Genomic DNA, 15,895 nt, shown 5'->3' on the forward strand with positions numbered 1-15,895 from the left:
AAGAATAATATAAACATTTATGATTAAACTTAAAAGTACTTTTATGTAGGTGACGCTGAACTTCAGTAAAACGTAGCAAGTTCACGTAATCGTCTGTGAACAGATAAAAGTGTGACAGCATGTGAAGTTTAACATTGAGAGATTTGTGTATGCAGGAGAGATTGTAATTTTAAAATTGCACTGCAAAAAAATTACAATTAAATAAAATGGAGAACCATTACAAAAATGAGCAATTAAGGATAATGACAATGTATGCTTTAATATAAAAGGTTATTGATCTGAGTTTGAGGTAAATGTTGGTTTTACCAATCAAACCTCACGTTTCTTGTGCTGCTTGTCTGTTACCCATTGTTAATGAACACTGATTTTCTGTTCTTGTTGTATTCTAGTTCCACTGTTGCTCAGCCATCTGAGATGCCGCCATCTCCACTGGTTTGGGAATAAAAGTAGATGATGATATACTACTGAAGATGTAATGTAGCTTTCCACTGGAGTCTGGGATTTGCAATTCTGGAGGTTAATCATGCTTGTACTGTAATTTTACTAATGAAGTTTTAAATTAACAACCACTACTTGTATGATACGAATAATATTTAGAGATGTACTAGACTTTTAATCTTGTAAAGTGGTTGTGCTTTTAGAAGAAAATATTTTATCCAGAGTTGCACATGTTTTATGAATTCTGGGGCAGCTGTGATGGCTCAGCTTGGAACAAACAGAGAATTGAACCAAATTTGGGGAGGTTGTTTTTTTGTTTTGATTTTTTTAATTGAGGTGAGATTGTAAAAAGGGATAGACATGCAGTTTGATATTGAGCCATTCCTGAAGATTTGGGGTTTTCTAAAATTAAGGAATACAGAGAACTTGATTGCGACCAATCATGAAGTCACATCAGATGACAGTGACCAGACTATGAATGGACACATCACCTGATGATCAAATCCTATAAATAGCTTCTCACTAGAGCTGTGATGGTAATGTGTGCTGTTCTAAAATCAACTGTTGTGAGTAGAGAGAATGAGTTTGTGACTAGGAGAGAATAAACTTCTGTTTCCTTACCCGGTATAAATATATATATATATATTTAATCTATTTTTATTAGAAGTTTTTCTGCTCTTTCTTACATAAAACCCCCAAGCATGCATCTTCTATGTGTGTAAATAATTCCATTTATGGGCTAATTTCAAAGAATCCTGACATCATTGCTGTATAGAGAGAAACTAGCTTGCACATTTTAGGTCTGTGAAATTTTGTGAGAATTTTTTCCTGCACTGGACAGTTGAGAAAAAAAAAAGAGAGAAAGAAAGGAAAAAAAAAAACAGCACATAGGGAATTATGTTAATTGTGTTTGTGTCTTTAGGCAAAGCTGTGGAAGTCTTGAAATGTCACAGTAGTAAATAACTTTTATTTCTTTTTGGCTAATTCTTTTTTTCTGTTGGAACACTGAATTATTCTGTGCATATGTATATATGAACACAAATTGAAGGCCTCTACCTCCTGGAGTATACAACTTGGTTTGTTTACCTCCACATGATTATTATTTTTTTTTAAGTTCAGTGTGGAGACTTGAAACTTGAATGTCCCTTCCAACTTTTATATTTAAAACAAGACAAGAAAATTGAAGACTGTTTTTCACCTGTACAAAGAAATACTAATGGATGGTCTTAAATTTTGAGCATTGGTCTGGGGAAAAACCTTGGTGTTTGTTATGGACAATTAACTGTTAAAGTTATTGTAAGTTATCTGTATTTAGCAGAGTATTTTCAACAAGAGTGATCTGAGCTGAAATTGGAGACTATTAGTAAGTTATGTTTGGAAGTTTTAACTTCAATGAAGTAATTATTTGCTGTGAAAGAAACAAACATTGAATTACTAAACAAAGATGGTGCAATATCTTTGTTTTTTATGAGGCTCTTGAGAATAAAACCAACTGAAACATTTCAATTCACTTGAATGAGAAACGTGTTTAATTAAAAGAGCCCAAGAAGACACTGGTATGAAAGGTAAAATCTCAGAGGTTGGACAGTTAATGTGGCACACTTGCTGGTCACTTCGTAAAATGTAGATTTGAAGTACAGTGGTGAAAACATTAAATGTGACATTTGAAAAAGAATTGGTATTATCTTTTCATTTCCTGACTCACTCCTCTTCCTCCCGAAAGTTTGCTACCTTTTCAGTTATTCTAAACTTGATTTAATGCTGTCAGAAATAATTTAAAGTCAGATGACTTTAAAGCATCTTGAATTGTTGGGGGCGGTTTGGTTGATATATTTGCTTTTTATGAAGCATCCGGTTAGTCTAATTATTTTCTGAACCTTATTGCAATGTTAGCTCGTGGATGAAGCTGAGAACCAGAGGTTAACAGAAGAGAAATAAGAAGTTGATTTACATTTAGATGGGCGGGATTAAAGATACACACTCAAGGATGGTTGGTTCTGCTTTCTTTTTTCTTTGTTTGCAAAATCCACATAATTCTTTCTTTCAAAGCAAAAGCTTTAATGGATTTTCTAAACAACTAATGTAAGTAGCCCAGTATTCAGCAGTGCTACATTAAGAAACTAGAATGGAAAGCATTTCACACATTACATGGTTATGAACCTTTCAAAGAATCAAGCATGGAACTTACATAGTTACAGCTGCTAGAACCCATAAGGAATTGAATAGTCTTGTTAGGCCTGAATAAAAATATAGCAGACAAAAACAGGTATGCCAACCTGACCAAAGTCAGGCTAACAGAGGTTTTTGGTAATCCCTGAGTGGAAAAAGGCTGAGAAGCAGCATGTCTCACAAGCGCTGGGAAAAAGTGAGATAAGGGAGAGGCTGCATTCCTGTGTGCATACCAGATGTGCTGTGTTAGGAGCAGATCCTTCGAAGAACTGATAAGAGCCCTAGCTTCCCAGCCTCCTTGTTTTCACTCCCTGGTTTTGTTCTTTGTTTGTTTTTTAACTCCCCTACATTCCTGACTTTAGGCATGCATGTATACTAAAGGTGTCTAGTTTCTAGTTGTTAGAAGAAGGGGGTGGGTTGCTCAAGTGAATAATTTATGACGTGACGGAACTGTCTATATAGGTTTGTACTAAGATGTAAAGCAGAGGCTGGTTCTCTCTGGAGACGAGCTGCTCTCTATTGATGCGTGCACTTGTCAATAAAGAGCTTTTGATCGGACTTTGCTGGTGTTGCCTGTCTCTCTCGCGGTCAGACAACGAACTTTGCCGTCTGGGTTAAAGTCCCTGACAGTCTTATAGATGGGGAAGGATGGTCTCCTGACTTGAATGTAAGACGGGGGGCTTGGCTACGCTGGAGAGTTGCAGTGCTGGTGGTGGGTTTACAGCACTGCAACTTAGTAACCGTCCACACCTGCAAGGCACATCCAGCGCTGCAACTCCCTGGCTGCACCACTGGCTGTACACCTGGTCTGCTTGGGGTGTAACGATTGCAGCACTGGTAATGCAGCGCTGCTCATCAAGTGTGGCCACTAAAAGCGCTGTTATTGGCCTCCAGGGTATTAGGAGGTATCCCAGAATGGCTGCTCACAACAAACCGGAAGAATGGCTGAACTCCGAGCTTCCCCAGACTGCTTATCTAAAAAACAAACACAGCTGCCGTTTGCTCGAGCAAGCGAGCGGAGGCAGGCAGGGGAATTGCTTTGGAAGGTTCACAACTGTTTGCTTGAAGAGAGAAGTCACATAACAGAGGGGGAGGGGGGAGTCCGTGTTGAGCAGCTGCCTATGTGGTCTGAAGGCTATTTAGGAGTGCATAATTTGCATTTAGGCCAGGTCCAGACTAGAGCTTTAAATCGATTTTAAGAGCTTTAAATCGATTTTAAGCTGTAACCGTCCACACTACAGAGTGCATAAAATCGATTTTAAGGGTCCCTAAAATCGATTTTGGAACTCCATCAAAACGAGAGGAGTAACCCCAAAATCGATTTTATAAAATCGATTTTATGCTAGTGTGGACGGAAACAGAAGTTAATGGCCTCCGGGAGGTATCCCATAGTGCACCAGTGGCCGCTCTGCACAGGGAAAGGAACTCTACTGCTGGCCAGGTAAACAGGAAAAGCCCCGGGAACTTTGAAACTTCAGTTCCTGTTTGCCCAGCGTGGAGCTCTCAGCAGCAGAGATAACAATGCAATCTCCTGAGAATAGGAAAAGAGCTCCAGCATGGAACATACAGGAGTTACAGGATCTGATAGCAGTATGGGGAGAAGAGTCAGTGCTTTCAGAACTGAGGTCCAGCAGAAGAAATGAGAAAACCTTTGAAAAGATTTCTAATGCCAGGAGACAGAGAGGACACAGCAGAGACTCGTTGCAGTGCAGGGTGAAAGTGAAGGAGCTCAGACAGGCGTATCAGAAGACCAAAGCAGCAAAGGGCAGGTCAGGATCTGGCCCCAAAACATGCCGCTTCTACAAGGAGCTGAACGCAATATTGGGGAACTGTGCAACGACAACCCCCCCCTTGTCTGTGGATTCAGAGGTGGGGGTAGTGATCTCTGCCACTGCCGAAGATTTAGAGGACAGCGAAGATCACGATGAGGACCAAGAGGAGGACGAAACAGCAGAGAGCACAGAGCATTCAATTCCCCCTAACAGCCAGGATCTTTTCCTAACCCTTACAGAAGTACCCTGCCAGCCCTCTCAAGCCAGTAGCACAGAAAATGATGCTGTGGAATTGTCCTCTGGTGAGTGCACTTTTTTTATTAAAAGCGTAGGCTGAATGAATGCAAGCCTTTTTTACTGGGTGATTTGCCATGAGTGCCTGCATGCAGTAGCTGGAATTAGAGTTACTGGAACAGTCTGTTAACATGTCTGGGAACAGAGATGACCATTCATTCCTTTCTTCTGTGCTGAGCCAGTAAATGAAAAACCTTTCCTAAAACAATGACCCAGGTGGTGGTTGTTAGAAAGCTGTTCATTCCTACGGGGTGGTGTCTCCTAGCACTTGGCCAGCATGAATCATCCCTATTAACTGCCATGGCAGAGGGGGGATGGGGTTAGGTAGATGGCATTAAAGCTAACTCCAAAGTGCAGCACAGATGATTGTGGGAGGGAACTTGTATTTCCCTGTGCTGCACCTTTTCCATGGCTTAAGAAAAGAAACCAGTGTTTTTCCTCAAAGCGCTTTGCCTCACTACTGTTCATGCTACCTGATAAAAGCAGGGGGTGCAGGGTACTACAAGCCACTGCACGGTTCACTACCAAATAACTTACCATTGTCTCCGGACACGGTCTGTGTGCTCCCCTGACCTGCGGCTGAGCTGAAATCTCAGTCCTCAGCCACAAGCAATAAGTATTAAAAGAATCCTAAGGCGACCTTGTGGTAAAGTTACATGCTCAAGGTACGGTGAATAGCGCAGTTCACTGAGAAAGACTGTATCCATTGTTCTATGAAATGTCTCTTATGATTCTTCTATCACTCTTTCCACCCCCACCCCCCCGCACAGCTGCACATTTCTCCAGCCTCCCTCTCCCTTCTCCTGTCCGACGGGGAGGTCACATAAGAAGGCTAAGAAAAAAGAGGACGCGTGAGGCGATGTTCACAGAAATTATGGCAGTAACCCGTACTGAGAGAGCTCAGCAGGGGGACTGGAAACAATTGGTCGCAAAGTACAGGGAGGCTGCCAGTCAACGCGAAGACAGGAGGGATGCTAAAAATGATTTCAGGTGGCAGGAAGATCAGCGCTGGCGGGCAGCAACGCTGGATCTTCTTCGTGATCAGACCGACATACTCCGCGATATGCTGGAAGAGCTGCGTGGTCTCAGGTTGCCTCTGCAACCCATGTATAACCTCCCTCAGTACTCACCCTGTCCCACACCTTCCAGAACCAGGCGTGTAAGAACGCGTGGGGGAAGGCTATCTGCACCAGCCAACTACACCCCTGTGGACAGTCCAACCAGAAGGCTGTCATTACATTGAAAACCCCTTAATGTTATGTTTCTTTCCCTCCTGTACTCCTCCCAAACCTCTCCCTTGGCACCATTTACTTACTTTACTCTCAGGACATGCTATGCAAAGGCAGTGTGAGGGTGGGTTGTTAAAGAAATAAAGCATGCAGCTTTGCAAAGCTTCAGGGAAGCTAGTTTGCAGCATCAGGAGTAAACACATGGGAAGATGGGTAATACAGGGAAAATAAACAAAGCAGTCATACCGTACCATGGTCCATGATAAATCTTGTTATGTCTTCTCTGATGCGCCTTCTTCTTACCAACCTCCCTCCCCCTTCCTCCAAACCTCCCTCACTCCCTTCCCCGGAGAACCCCGAGTTATGAAATGTCATGCACAGGATTGTAACAGCAAGCATGATGATTGATTTGTGAAAGGGTCTGATTTTTAATAAAGAACTCAATTTCTTTAACAAATACCAGTAACTTTATTTTCAATAAGCAAGCAGTTAAGGAAGGGTGCAGGGAAGCTCGTTTGCAGCAGCCAGAGTCAAGACATGGGGAGGTAGGTAATAACAGAGAAAAAAACATACCAATCACACCGTTCCCTGGTCCATGAAGCCACTTCTGGGCTTCCTTAACTGACTGTGTCTTTCCTTCCTACATCCCTCCCTAACCCTAGCCATTTACTATTCTTCTCCCAAAAAAACCCTATTACTGTAATTCTATTCGCAGGGTTCTAAATGCAAGAGGGAGGGTGCGCTGCTTACAGTGACTGTCTTTTAATAAAGAATTCAATGTTTTCCACAGACACAGACGGCTATTTTAATTACCGTAAGCAAGCAGTTGTGGAAGGGTGCAGGGAATGCAGCTTGCAGCAGCAGGACTGAATACATGGGGAGGGTGGTAATCAATGGAAAAGAAACTCAGCATTCAAACTGTACCCTGGCCCATGAGGAAGCTACTTTTCAGGGCTTCTCTGATGCGCACAGCATCCTGGTGTGATCTTCTAATTGCCCTGGTGTCTGGCTGCGCATAATCAGCGGCCAGGTGGTTTGCCTCAGCCTCCCACCCCGCTATAAAGGTCTCCCCCTTACTCTCACAGAGATTGTGGAGCACACAACAAGCAGCAATGACAAAGGGGATATTGGTTTGGCTAAGATCTGAGCGAGTAAGAAGCGTTCGCCATCTTCCCTTCAATCTGCCAAATGCACATTCTACCACCATTCTGCACTTGCTCAGCCTGTAATTAAACAACTCCTGAGCACTGTCAAGGCTGCCTGTGTATGGCTTCATTAGCCAGGGCATCAAGGGGTAGGCTGGGTCCCCAAGGATAACTATAGGCATTTCAACATCTCCAACTGTTATTCTCTGGTCAGGGAAGTAGGTCCCTTGCTGCAGCCGTTTAAACAGTGTAGTGCTTCTGAAGACACGTGCGTCATGAACCCTTCCTGGCCATCCCACGTGGATGTTGGTGAAACGTCCCTTGTGATCCACCAGGGCTTGCAGCACCATTGAAAAGTACCCCTTGCGGTTTATGTACTGGGCGCCCTGGTGCTCCGGTGCCAAGATAGGGATATGGGTTCCATCTATGGCCCCCCCACAGTTAGGGAATCCCATTGCAGCAAAGCCATCCACAATGGCCTGCACGTTTCCCAGAGTCACAATCTTTCGAAGCAGCAGCTTAATGATTGCTTTGGATACTTCCAGCACAGCAGCCCCCACAGTAGATTTTCCCACTCCAAATTGATTACCGACTGACCGGTAGCTGTCTGGCGTTGCAAGCTTCCAGATGGCTATTGCCACTCGCTTTTCCACTGTGAGGGCTGGTCTCATCCTGGTATTATGCCGTTTCAGGACAGGAGAAAGCGAGTCACAAAGTTCAAAGAAAGTGCTCTTACGCATGCGAAAGTTCCGCAGCCACTGCGAATCGTCCCACACCTGCAGGACTATGCGGTCCCACCAGTCAGTGCTTGTTTCCCATGCCCAAAAGCAGCGCGGAACGGGTAGAACCTCCCCCAAAACCGTCAGGAGCTCCAAAGTGCAGGGGCCCGGGGTGTCGGAAATCTCGTTCTCCAAGTCCTCATCACTGTCGTCCCCGCAGTCAAGCATTCTCTCTTGCATTTCTGACTCATGGTTCAGCATGGATAGCATGAGAATGCGTGAACTATTTACAGCATTCGCAATCAAGGATAAGAGCACTCCTGGATCCATGCTTGCTGCAAAATGGCGTTTTCTCACTGCAGCCAGTAAAAACCGCGCGAAGTGACTGTGTTCCGCTGACAGGAAGGGAGGGGGTGAGGCTGTACCCAGAACCACCCACGACGGGGATTTTGGCCCCATCATGCACTGGTGTAGTAACCCATAATTCCAAAGGCCAGGGACCCATGCAGGAACTGTGGGATAGGTACCCAGAGTGCAACGCTCAGGGAAAAGATGGACGCCAGGGAACATGGACGCTCAACATCGATGTAAGTAGCCCTAGTGTGGACGCGCAAAATCGATTTTATAAAGCCTGCTTTATAAAATCGATTTTAATAACATCGATTTTACCCTGTAGTGTGGACGTGGGCTTAGTGAATAAGAGAGGGGTGGGGGAAGGGCTCGAAACTTTTAAATTGATTGCAGGTTGGTGATGTGTATGTTCTAGTCCTTAGAACTTGCAGTAGGGAGCTGAAAGATCCAAAAATCCACTCTCTCTCTCTCTCTCTCTCCCCCACGTTCCCCCTCACCCCCCTCTTTTGAAAAGCACGTTGCAGCCACTTGAAGGCTGGGATAGATGCCCACAATGCACCACTCCCAACAGTGCTGCAAATGCTGCAAATGTGGCCACACTGCAGCGCTTTCCCTACACAGCTGTACGAAGACAGCTGTAACTCCCAGCGCTGTACAACTGTAAGTGTAGCCATACCCTGGGAGTTGTCGGAACGTCTGGGTTCTGTTCCCAGCTGTGACATGGGCTTCCTCAGTGACTTCAGGCAATTCGTATAACATCTCTACCTCAATTTCTTCATATTATGATGATGAGCTAAATTTCAACTTCTAGTTGTTGGTGGTGTCACATTCCTGTTTTATGTGTCAAGCTCACTAAACTGGTGTCATTTAATTTATTTGGTACTTTTGCTTAGCCAGCGCTACTCATTCAATTCTGCTTCAGTGTAGAGCTTGTGTTTTTCCTGACCCTGGTTATTTTACATGCAGATATGAAATGGATTGCTGCTAGAACTGCTCTCTCCTTAAATACATAGGATTTGTAAAGGGTTTATTTCATAATGTTATGGATAGTAGTGTCCACATTGTGCATCAGTACAAAGCCTGTTGGAGCTAATTGCCGGAGCTTTCTGTGTAGGTCTCAATAAACACACAAGAAATGAAATCGTGTTGATAACTATATCATCTGTATCTCTATATCTGCATTGGCCCAAATGTGGGACGAGCACCCTGAGGAATGAGTATGCACACAAGGGCAAGAGTTTTAAAATGTGTGATGACTTCAGTGTTTTCTGTAGCCTCAGTTTCTTGGTTCTGTACATAAATTACGATTAAATGAGAGCAGCATCAGGTGCTGTGTCTGTGGGACAAAGATAGTAATTCTAGGACTAAAATGAGGAGCATTAATATATAATTAGCTATTCTGCATAGATCTTACGCTGATTAAAAATAGGAAGTCCTATGGAAATACCTCTTTGCACACTCTTTGCATACAATAAGACTAAAATGTAGCTTATCCGTTGGCAGCAATTTTGAATTTTCAAGTCAATGGCAATTTATTCCCCTGAGTCCCTTAGATGCTTTTGGGAATCCATAATAGTGTGCACGTGCGCACAGAGGACTTCTGCCCTCCTTTTACCGGCTTCAAAGGCAACCTGCTAAATCATGTGCTGTGTTGCTGGACGATGCCTTGAATACAGTGTAATTTGTTGAGCTGAGTGCTAAAGATCGAGCCAATACTTTTTTTTTTTTTTTTTGCTAACCAAGCTATGAAAATGTTTTTAGTCTTTAAAATAGATTGTCCCGCAAATATAGTAAGTTCTCCTCCTGCTAAGTTGTGTAGAATCTTCTTTAAGGGAAGGCACAGCACATGGGTTGACTTCAGCAAAACGAGTAGCCCTTTACATTGTGAGTTGTCCCAGCAGGAAACCCAGCCTACTGAGAGTGCAGCCAATGAGAGCAGGAGAAAGGTGGCATGTTGCTGTCTGTTGCTTACATGCTGACTTCCTGCTGCCTCTGCACTGCACCAGGGAAGGGATGGCTGCTGTTACAGGCTTACTGGAGTGGGTTTTTGCCCTGTACTTCCTCACTCATATTCCCATCACTTTAATGATAGACCTGCAACCGCTTGTGCATGGAGCTGGCATCTATCCTCAGTGTGTAAGTAGCTGCCAGGGGTCTCTCGGTGACATTGTGATTTGTGTGTGTTTGCAGCTCTGTGCAAAATCTGTAGGGACTGTCCGATGCAAGGGTTTGAATAGCAGTGACTTTGTGCCTAGCCTTTAGCTTGAAAAACCTGATCTTGCAAAAGTCTCAGCTCTTGTTCCGCAGTGTTAATAATGAGTCTTTGTTCACTAGATGGCTATTAATTTACAGTCCTAAAATGAGTCAGTTTTTTACAATACCACTTAGCTTTTATAAACTATCTATAAATAGAGATCGTATATCTTGTGCCAAGCTCATTAATTTGGGGTCACTGGAAGAAATTTCACTTTGATTAGTTCACGAGGGCACAAATCAACTGGTTTCCAAAGTGGTTCAAAGATCAAATGAAATCTGTGCAAGCTTCCTCTGCCAGTTAAATCTAAACAAGTCAGGTAAGATCAAGAAACCCCCTTGCTAAAATCTCTCCTACTTTTATCTTCCCAGCCCGCTAAGCTATTGCAGAAGTCTAACCTAAGCAGCCTAGAAATACCTGACTTATCTGGTTGACAGTAGATTTCTTCCGCATATGGAAAGCACTCCATGTTACTTTTGTCTTAAAAAAGTTAATCCCGTCTGAGAGAGAGACTGGAGGAATTCAGAGCCAAGTACTGTTGTTCATTGAGTGACTTCTGTAATACTGGCCTCATGAGTCAGTACATTTGTTTTCTGTGCAAAACCCCACCATGAATGTGTGAGAGGCAGAGAGAACTGGTTCCCAAATATGACCAATCAAGGTACAACATGAGTTATTTATACAAATTCATTTTGTGTCACCAGGGTTTGATCAGTCTGATAGAAAACTATAAATATAATCTATAGCCAACGACTTTAGATCGAGACATGAGGTCATTAAGCTCAAGCAGTTGAACTTTGGATTGTTACCTGGATGAGATCAGGAGTGGCTATACAGCAGCTTCCATAGTGAATTTGATTTCTGCCTTCTCTTGGCCAATCAGGAGGCTTCTATTTTAGAAGCAATATTAAATTAAAAATTAACTAGCAAATCTCCAGGGACTTTCAACCAAAGGCCTCCTAACAAAACCACATTTAAATTGATTTTTCAGTCATTCACACTCATTTAACATTTAGCTCATTGCACTGTGAGCTGGGACAAAAGCCTTTGTAAAGGACTGATTAAACACCATGGGCCAGCAGTATAAGGGGATTTAGATGCCTAAAGATGCAGATAGGGGCCTAGTGGGAATTCCAAAAGCACCTAAGTGAATTAGGCGTTGAACTCCTGTTATTCAGTGGTTTGAGCATTGGCCTGCTAAACCCAGGGTTGTGAGTTCAATCCTTGAGGGGGCGATTTTGGTCTGTGGCCATTCACGTCTGAAGCAGCAGGCTCTGTGTAAGGTTGTGATAACTCTGAGAACGTGTGGAACAAAACACTGCAAAATCGAATGTATGCCTACGAAGCTGTCACAAACATACAGCTAAGGGGAGCATAAAATTCCTCCTTTACCAGTAAAAGATTAAGAAGCTCAAATAACCTGGTTGGCACCTGACCAATGAGGGGAGAAGATACTTTCAAATCTGTGGGGGGAAGGTTTTTGTTTTGTCTCTCTTTGTTGTTTTCTCTGGGTCAGCGAGGAACCACCTGAAACCACACCTGAACTAAGCATCTAAGATTACAAATTGTAAGTAATAGGAAGGAAACACCATTAAAATATCTTTTATTTTAGCTTGTGAATTTTCACTAGGCTAAGAGGAAGGTTTATTCCTGATTTTTGTTTGTAACTTTAAAGTTTTGCCTAGAGGGGAATCCTCTGCGTTTTGAATCTGATTACCCTGTAAAATTACCTCCCATCCTGATTTTACAGAGGTGCTTCCTTTACTTTTTTCTTTATAATAAAGTTGTTTTTAAGAACCTGATGGGTTTTTAGTGTCCTAAAAACCCAAGGGGCTGGTCTGTGCTCACCTTGGTTACTCTCAAGCCTCCCCAGGAAAGGCGGTGAAGGGGTTTGGGGGGATATTTTGGGGAAACAGGAACTCCAAGTGGTCCTTTTCCTAAATCTTTGTCTAACTCACTTGGTGGTGGCAGTGATACCGTTCCAAGGACAAGGAAGAATTTGTGCCTTGGGGAAGTTTTTAACCTAAGCTGCTAGAGATAAGCTTAGGGGGTCTTTCATGTGGGTCCTCACATCTGTACCCTAGAATTCAGAGTGGGGAGGGAACCCTGACAGGAGTGCTTTCACCACCTTCCCAGCATAATTCCCATTAATAGTTGCACAGCTGAAGCCTTGCATACCAGATTTCTGGCTTGCAGATTTCTCTCGCTGTAATGATGGCTCTATGTAATGGGTCATGTGAAATGCCTTCTTGTTTCTCGTTGCAGCTAACGTTAAGCGTGTTAATCTGTTGTGGTTTTTTTTCTTAAGCTGACGGAGTTGTTAAAATGGTATGCGGTTACCTTTAAAGATTCCATGATGCTGGAGCCCCCTTCATGGTTTAAGTCGTTTATATGTTGTGAAGCCGCTCTACAACTGCCCTTCTTTCCCTTTGCGGCCTATGCATTCTTAAAAGGTTGGTGCAGAAGGAATGAAAGAATAATGCTGTGCATGCAGTCGTCTTGCAGATATTCATTTTAGGTGGTATAGAAAGCTTGTTTTGTATACTTAAGCCATTACAAATACATCAAGTGGTGGGGGGGAGTCCTGTTTTTTCACGAGGAATTTTTGCCTCAGTAAGGAGTGTAGAATAGAGACCATAGGAAAATAATTCAAATAAAAACAGGAAAAATTATTCTTTTGCTGATGCTTGTCAAGCCTGCACAATACACTTCATTCCCACAACAGAGACCCTTATCTTAAACCAAAAATCCTAGGTTTCTAGGTAATGGGGTCCAGTGGGGAGAGAACAGCCCTGTTAGGACATGGGGTATTTATTCCAGGCTCCACCACCGACTTCTTATGTGACCTTGGACGAATTGCTTAACGCCTGTAAAATGGGTATAATGATACTCGGCATCTACACGATACCTAGTGGTCAACCTAAGAATATAATTCTTGAATTAAGTCTGTGTGTCTATTTTTTGGGGGATGAAAATATTTTATCAGCTTGCTTTGAAGAGAAGTCCCAGGAATCCTATCTGCATCCTGTCTTTCTAAGCTTCCAGTTGGCATGCCTTGTGCTGCCACTTTTCCACCTAATAAAAACAGATTTGTTTTCCTGCTACCATATACTCCTTGCAATTGAGGCTCGTGCAGTCTGGGTTAATTTTCTGCTAACATCTAACTCTCTTATAGCAGTATAGATCTCAACGTGTGTCCACCCTCTTTAATGTATTTATCCTAAGGCTATTGAAAGCTGCCCTCTTATTTCAAACAAATGTTACACTTTTCTGCCTTGAATACAGGTGGCTGCAAATGGATACGGACTCCAGCAATTATCTACTCCACTCATGTATCTACAACTGTACTTCCTATCTTTGCACACATCCTGTTCCACGACTTCTCGACGTCCAAGCATCAGGGTCCAGAGACAGTGCAGGAACGCCTTACTCTGTTATCCTTCTATGCGCCGTATTTGCTGATTCCCATGCTCCTCCTGCTTACCATGTTGTACAGCCCCAAATACAATGAGGTGGAGAAAAGGAAAAAGAAATAACGGTCAGTGGAAACAGCCTAAATATCTAGCCCCATTTGTTCTCAGAATCTCCTCCGTCCAGGTCCTGGGGGATAAGTGCCTGACTAGCACAGTCTGCTGCCCCAATTCACATTAGTGTGAGTCCCAAATAGAATTGGCTGGAAGTCACTGCTCTTCCCAAAACAAGTAGCAATTCCCCCTGCTGTACCTGCTGCTTTGGCTAGAGGGACCTGACTTCTCTGGTACTAGCAAACTGGTGTGTTTCATCAGTGCGAACAAAACACACATGTAAAGCCTTTGATGTACAATACTGAAAACAGAGCATTGCACTTGCATTCTGCCTCCCTTTCAGCTGCTCTCCTCCCCAAAAGACCATGGTAAATATACCTGTGTGAGAAACCATGGATCCCCCGTCTGTTTAAAAATAAGACATGCTGGAGCCTGCATAATTGCACAGTGTTAGGACTTAATTGACTACAAGCAGCTGGGGAGTAGAGAGGCTGTGAGGGAGGAAATGTTTCTTTGTATCATTTTTATTAGAAGTAAAACCAGGGTCTGGTTCTGCCCCCATACACATATGCACAATCCCATTGGCTTAGGTATTGCTGGGGGCAGAACCTGGCCCATTAAAGTTAAGAGTCTTACTGAATATATGCGGATACAGCCAAGTCACGTAGTTGGGTAAGTCTTAAGATTTCACAACTCTGAACTTGTGGGCTAAAACTTTAATTATATATTTTTGATCTTGTGCCTGGGCACACCTGCCAGGCTGCCTCCGAGGCCCCTTATACCATTGCCTAACCATCTGGAAGTACAGTATGATCCTTTGTTAAAGATTCTGCTGGTCCCAGCTCCATTTTTGATTATGAAGTGGAATCATGGGCTAAAGTATATTTCAAGACCTGCCTTAAGTGGATTTCTGAATGCTAAAATGTAACTTACTCTGATATACATCTGCTTTTTGTATAGCACCTTTCTTCCCAATGGTCCTAAAGTCTTTTCCTAAGTGTGTATGAGCAGGGACCTTTTCACCCACTTTGACCTGCAGCGTACCTCCCAGCAGCCCTGGGTTTCGTGGGGCTATCCCACTTTGACCCTAAGCCCGTCTCAGTTGGAGCGAACATTTCCCACATTCAGGACTGCCTCTGGAGAGGGAGTTTGCCCTGGGTCCCCTGTTTGAGAGGGCCCTCAAACCTAGTGGTGGGGTGACCTGGTGCATGGCATTGCAGCGCAACTTAGGTTTGCCTGCCCACCCATTCATTTCCAGCTATAGAGGGGCAGAAGGGCCAAACCTGAGTGGTGCTACGGCCTCCTTTTAGTCACCTGAAATATTGAGATAAGCTGCAGCCACACCTGGGATGAAATGTACAAATTCATTCCAGTTAGGCACAGAATGGCAAGTGGTCTGGTCTTCTGTTCCAAATCTCTTCTAAAAAGTTGAGCTTTAACCTTAAAATTGCTGTGACATCAGTTATTTGAGGTCAAGGACTATTCTGTCATTGAAAGTATGTTGGAATCCTTATCTGCCTGCCGTGGTCTCAGTTCCAAAGGCCAACAGCTTCACGTTGGCTACAAAAAGAACAAGAGTACTTGTGGCACCTTAGAGACTAACAAATTTATTTCAGCACGAGCTTTTGTGAGCTACAGCTCACTTCTTCAGATGCACGGAATGGAACACACAGACAGGAGAGATTTATACATACAGAGAACATGAAAAGGTGGAAGTATGCATACCAACGGAAGAGTCTAATCAATTGAGATGAGCTATTGTCAGCAGGGGAAAAAGACTTTTGAAGTGATATTTAAGATGACCCATAGAAGGTGTGAGGAGAACTTAACATAGGGAAATAGATTCAATTAGTATAATGACCCAACCATTCCCAGTCTCTGTTAAGGCCTGAGTTAATTGTGTTTAATTTGCATATTAATTCGAGTTCAGCAGTCTCTCTTTGGAGTCTGTTTTTGAAGTTTTTTTGTTGCAAAACTGCCACCTTCAAGTCTGTCACTGA

At 43.3% G+C, this 15,895-nt stretch overlaps 2 protein-coding genes across 3 annotated transcripts in view; both read left to right on the top strand.

Annotated features, from left to right (window-relative positions):
• The window catches only part of NLK (nemo like kinase), a 105,887-nt gene extending 103,774 nt beyond the window's left edge, over positions 1 to 2,113 (top strand). For both annotated transcript variants that reach the window (XM_030536227.1, XM_030536226.1), the window contains exon 11: positions 390 to 2,113. Coding sequence is in view for 1 of the 2 variants with exons in the window: in XM_030536226.1 (XP_030392086.1) it covers positions 390 to 444 (55 nt within the window). In the remaining variant the exon portion in view is untranslated. The remainder of the gene's footprint in view (positions 1 to 389) is intronic.
• Positions 2,114 to 9,954: 7,841 nt separating this feature from the next.
• On the top strand, positions 9,955 to 15,519 carry TMEM97 (transmembrane protein 97). The gene is made up of 3 exons (XM_030537002.1): positions 9,955 to 10,253; positions 12,680 to 12,824; positions 13,657 to 15,519. The coding sequence occupies exons 1-3, from the start codon at positions 10,047 to 10,049 to the stop codon at positions 13,905 to 13,907; spliced, it is 603 nt and encodes a 200-aa protein (XP_030392862.1). The 5' UTR covers positions 9,955 to 10,046; the 3' UTR covers positions 13,908 to 15,519.
• The last annotated feature ends 376 nt before the right edge of the window (positions 15,520 to 15,895 follow it).

This window comes from Gopherus evgoodei, chromosome 17 (genome assembly GCF_007399415.2).
Source record: "Gopherus evgoodei ecotype Sinaloan lineage chromosome 17, rGopEvg1_v1.p, whole genome shotgun sequence".
In the NCBI taxonomy this organism is placed as follows: domain Eukaryota; kingdom Metazoa; phylum Chordata; order Testudines; family Testudinidae; genus Gopherus; species Gopherus evgoodei.

Bases quoted from the DNA above. Each gene is read 5' to 3' on its own strand.
- TMEM97 (XM_030537002.1), top strand. From the start codon at position 10,047: ATGAGAGCAGGAGAAAGGTGGCATGTTGCTGTCTGTTGCTTACATGCT. The intron at 10,254-12,679 runs GTAAGTAGCTGC...TTTTTTCTTAAG, and splicing joins CTGGCATCTATCCTCAGTGT to CTGACGGAGTTGTTAAAATG. The intron at 12,825-13,656 runs GTTGGTGCAGAA...CCTTGAATACAG, and splicing joins GGCCTATGCATTCTTAAAAG to GTGGCTGCAAATGGATACGG.